The 4,254-nt window shown below is 43.8% G+C and overlaps 1 protein-coding gene across 2 annotated transcripts in view; it reads right to left on the reverse strand.

The window, feature by feature from the left end:
* Positions 1–2,011, reverse strand: part of fstb (follistatin b) — a gene marked incomplete at its 5' end in the record, with an annotated part of 6,407 nt that extends 4,396 nt beyond the window's left edge. For both annotated transcript variants that reach the window (XM_080841522.1, XM_080841521.1), the window contains 3 exons: positions 500–718; positions 963–1,154; positions 1,927–2,011. In XM_080841522.1, the coding sequence (XP_080697648.1) occupies positions 500–718; positions 963–1,154; positions 1,927–2,011 (496 nt within the window). The remainder of the gene's footprint in view (positions 1–499; positions 719–962; positions 1,155–1,926) is intronic.
* Between the last annotated feature and the right edge of the window lie 2,243 nt (positions 2,012–4,254).

A 4,254-nucleotide genomic window follows, 5' to 3' on the forward strand; every position in this document is an offset into this window, starting at 1 on the left:
GTGCATGCACTGACCATATTATCATTAGCCTAATCACTGGCTTGTATTTGTTCTGGCAGGTTTTCTATGGGGGACATGAACACATGGGGCATTCAGGGCATGAAACATGGGGCATTCAGGGTATGCAACATGGGGCATTCAGGGCATGAAACATGGGGCATTCAGGGTATGCAACATGGGGCATTCAGGGTATGCAACATGGGGCATTCAGGGTATGCAACATGGGGCATTCAGGGCATGAAACATGGGGCATTTAGGGTATGAAACATGGGGCATTTAGGGTATGAAACATGGGGCATTCAGGGTATGAAACATGGGGCATTCAGGGTATGAAACATGGGGCATTCAGGGTATGAAACATGGGGCATTCAGGGCATGAAACATGGGGCATTCAGGGTATGAAACATGGGCATTCAGGGTATGAAACATGGGGCATTCAGGGCATGAAACATGGGGCATTTAGGGTATGAAACATGGGGCATTCAGGGCGGGCACTTACTTCGGCACTTGCCCTGGTACTGGATGGTAAGGTCCGGGTGGCGTTTGCAGCGGGCCCGGAGAAAGGCGCACTCGTTGCGATATGTTTTGCCGTCCGCCCCGCACACGGGGCCTTTCCAGGTGAGGTTCGAGCAGTCGGGGGAACACACACAGCGTGGCTTGTCTCTCTTGTTCATTTTGCACCTCTTTCCTGGACCGCAATCTACGTTGTCACACGTCTCTAAACCAATCAGAGAGAGTGGAACTACCAGTCAGCCCGCAAGTGAGGTCATAGAGGTCACCATTGAGGTCATCTTTGTGCATGGATATCATATCATTCTAAGTGGAGGGTTATCATTGTCTTATTCTTGTCTTAGTTATGTCTTATATACGTTTACATTTTGAATAGTAATTATGTTATAGCCAAAACTCATGCGTAATACGTCAACTTGTCATATTTTTACGCATTCATATATTTGACATACCTTTGCATGGTATGCAGTTCGGAGCACCGCCATTGAAGATCAACCACCGGAAAAGAGTGTTGTTGGGAACATCCTCCTCGGTCCATGCCGTTCCCAGGCGGCCTCCCCTACAGCACTCCTCCCGACTCATCCCAGACATATAGAGGACTTGACACCTTCCATTCTTCCCCTGCTGAAGCCAGCAATTGCCAGCTGTAAAAAATAAATAAAAAACAGGTCCCTTATTCTTCACTTCTTCACTGGGGAGCAAGCCTCAACAACGCATCTTCCGTCTCTTATTATTTTGCTAATATGAATTATAATCAGCCTATGGAATGAGAGTGGGGTGTTTTGTGAAATACACACGGGTCTTTAGTAGCCTACAGGCTACTGAAAACACTTGCGCAAAACTTCTCAAGACAACTCAGCATTCCGAAGTAGCCTGCTCCTCAGTCGCGCAATAATTCCAAGAGAAAGAGACGTTGCCTACTGACTCGCTGTTATGGCACGGTTCTCTCTTGTGAATTACTGTGACACAGACATTATTACTGTTACTTAGAAATTAGTCAATTGGAAATACTTTGAACTCCGTGCCCGCTATCTTACTTTCAACACAACATATGTCTCAACCTGATAAATTGTCTAAATTATAAAAAATAAAAAACAAGTCTACTTTAGACATGACTGACTTGAGTTCTAAACAGATCGCGTTGTGTAGAAGCGTCTGAACATTTGTAATCAGCAAACTCCTCGCGTTTTATGCCACAACATAATTGTACTATATTCACGTTTGTGCACTCTGAATAACTGAATTTGTTCTGTCCACCAAACTGCCAGACGAGATGCGCGGTATACAAACTTTAACATCTCTAAGGTTGTGTCGTTTTAACATGCATGGAGGACTCTAATGACATAAAATGACCATTTTCCATATTATTAGTCGAGTTAAGCTATATCATGCGCCGTCATAGCAACTGGACTGTACCTTGCACTTTGTGTCCATCCATAAAATGAGCGAACCACAAGAAAAGCGCAATGACGCTTTGGCGAAGCTGCAGTGACTGTAGCATCCTCGGCAAAGTGGGACGTGTGAGCGACTAAGATAGCCAGCTGAGATTTCTGCTGACGATGTCCTGCACTCAATGACTGTCATTCAGTCGGAATCTGACTCGCTTTTAAATATGTGAGGGTCTCTTGCCGAATGTCTGAGGTGGGCGGTCTTCAAAGTTGTGGGGGGTGGAGGAAGTATTATAAAAGTTCCCTTCACCAAAATATATCAGGTGACTTTATGGGGCTTGCGACTCTCCCGATGAACAGAAGTGTTTGGCGACAGTCGTGGTGCGTTACCGACGGTTTTTTTCTGATTTTGCAGACATACCTCTTTAGACCGACGGATTGCAAAGGACCAAATTAATTTGCGTCTCTGCTTTGGGTATTTCATGTGCATATCAGGGTGGCAGTCTCTGGGAACGGTTGAGGACAACCACTGTAAATTCATCAGCGACTTATAGAGCTTGCTTATGAAATAGGTGAATATAGATAAAAGTCTTTAGGATATCTTTTTGAACTACATGATGAAGAGTTGCTCATGGGTCATACAAATGGCATACATTGAATGTGATTTGGCCTGACGTAGAAGAATATTGCCACCCAAAAACTAATGAGCATTCATCCTCAAAGGTGGGTCATTACAGTGAATTCTTATAGTAATAGACGTGGGGATAGGGGGTGCTAATAATAGTTGAGACAGTTGTTTGGTCATCCCCCGGGTCAAACTTGTAAATATAGCCTAACAAATCCTGTTTCAAAGGAGGCTGCGGAATCGTCAACAGTATTGTATTACAGTGTTTGTGGCGCAATAGACCGGAATCCTTCCTACCAGATTTAACAATCGGCCACCACTTACCACGCTCCTCAGGTAGTAGACACGAATGCACTGAGGTAATGCTCAGGTAGACGATGCTACATAGAAAACTGAAGGCGTTACAACGACCCCTCTGCCGGCAGACAGAGAGAATTACAATGTCTGTGCCTAACGTAAAAAAAAAAAAAAAAAAGTTGCAGTGCCTTGACAAAGCGCTTTCCAGTCAGTCAGCATCTCGAATTGTTTTTTTTTAGATTTGTTTATTGACTTTTTCTGGAAGGGAACATAGGCTACATAAGCTACAGAGTGATGCATTGAAGGTCGTCTATTTCAGGAATGACGTAATGATTTATAGACTACCACTAGAAAATGTCCACTGTCCTGACATCCTACTATATGGGCTACATAGGCCAAAGTAGGCTGTGTGTCGTTAAGCGTATGCGACTGCAGTGAACACAGGGTCACTCGAGGTCTGGATGCAATGCACAGTCGCTCTGGAGTCACCTGCTGGCGCCGAAAGAGCTCACAAAAGAGAGTTATAAAAAGAGAGTATAATTTAGACAGGCGCAGAGCACATTAAATAACTCTGAAGAACATGATGATTGATAGAACATATAGGACTTCTACAGTTTATTCACACAACATGTCGTGTTTACTGTTCATTTCATATCTGCGTTTAAACAGTGGAGAATTCAGTCACGGGGAAGGTTCAGAATGGAGCCGACATATAGAGGGAATCCATTAATAGTTGTATCTGTTCTGTCTGACTTTGACACATCTCTGAATGGTAGGCTACAATCCAGTTGGTCAGTGATCGGCAATTATGATTGTATCTGTTGAAGTTAGTGGGTCACTGTCACGTGGGTTATCCGAGGTTCCTCACTTCCTTCTTTAATATCACATGGTCTTTCGCACAGCCAATGGTAATATAGATTTGAGGAAATACTCCTCCACCCATATATATCCCTCCTGATCAGAAACTATTGCACGCTGGTGGAGTTTTACACATCTACATTCATGATCTCCGAGGTAGGCAACTCTCTTTTTCTGTATTAATTTACGCTAAACGAAGCACTTTTTCATGCATGGTTAGTCTGAAGGAGTGCATTGTGTCTGTCATAAACATGAACACTTGTCACAAAGTATTTGTGCGCTTGTTGCACTTGCTTATAAACCCCCAGAGGACTGGTGTATTTTATGCTTACAGTTTTGGCCCTTGTCTGTCTGATTAGGTGTCAGTGCTGTACTTCGCCAAAGGTGCTGAATTAACGGGGCTCAAGTCAGAGACCGTCAAACTTCCATCAGAATTGACGACTCTTCAGTTGTGGCAAGAACTAGAAGGAAGGCATCCAAAGTAGGTTTATTTATGTGCATATATAATGTGTTCTTATGACAGATACGCGTCCATTTTATGCTTTGTGACCGCTGTTGTTTTGTCTTCACGACAGA

Source organism: Sprattus sprattus, assembly GCF_963457725.1.
Source record: "Sprattus sprattus genome assembly, chromosome: 7".
NCBI classification, from domain to species: Eukaryota; Metazoa; Chordata; class Actinopteri; order Clupeiformes; family Clupeidae; genus Sprattus; species Sprattus sprattus.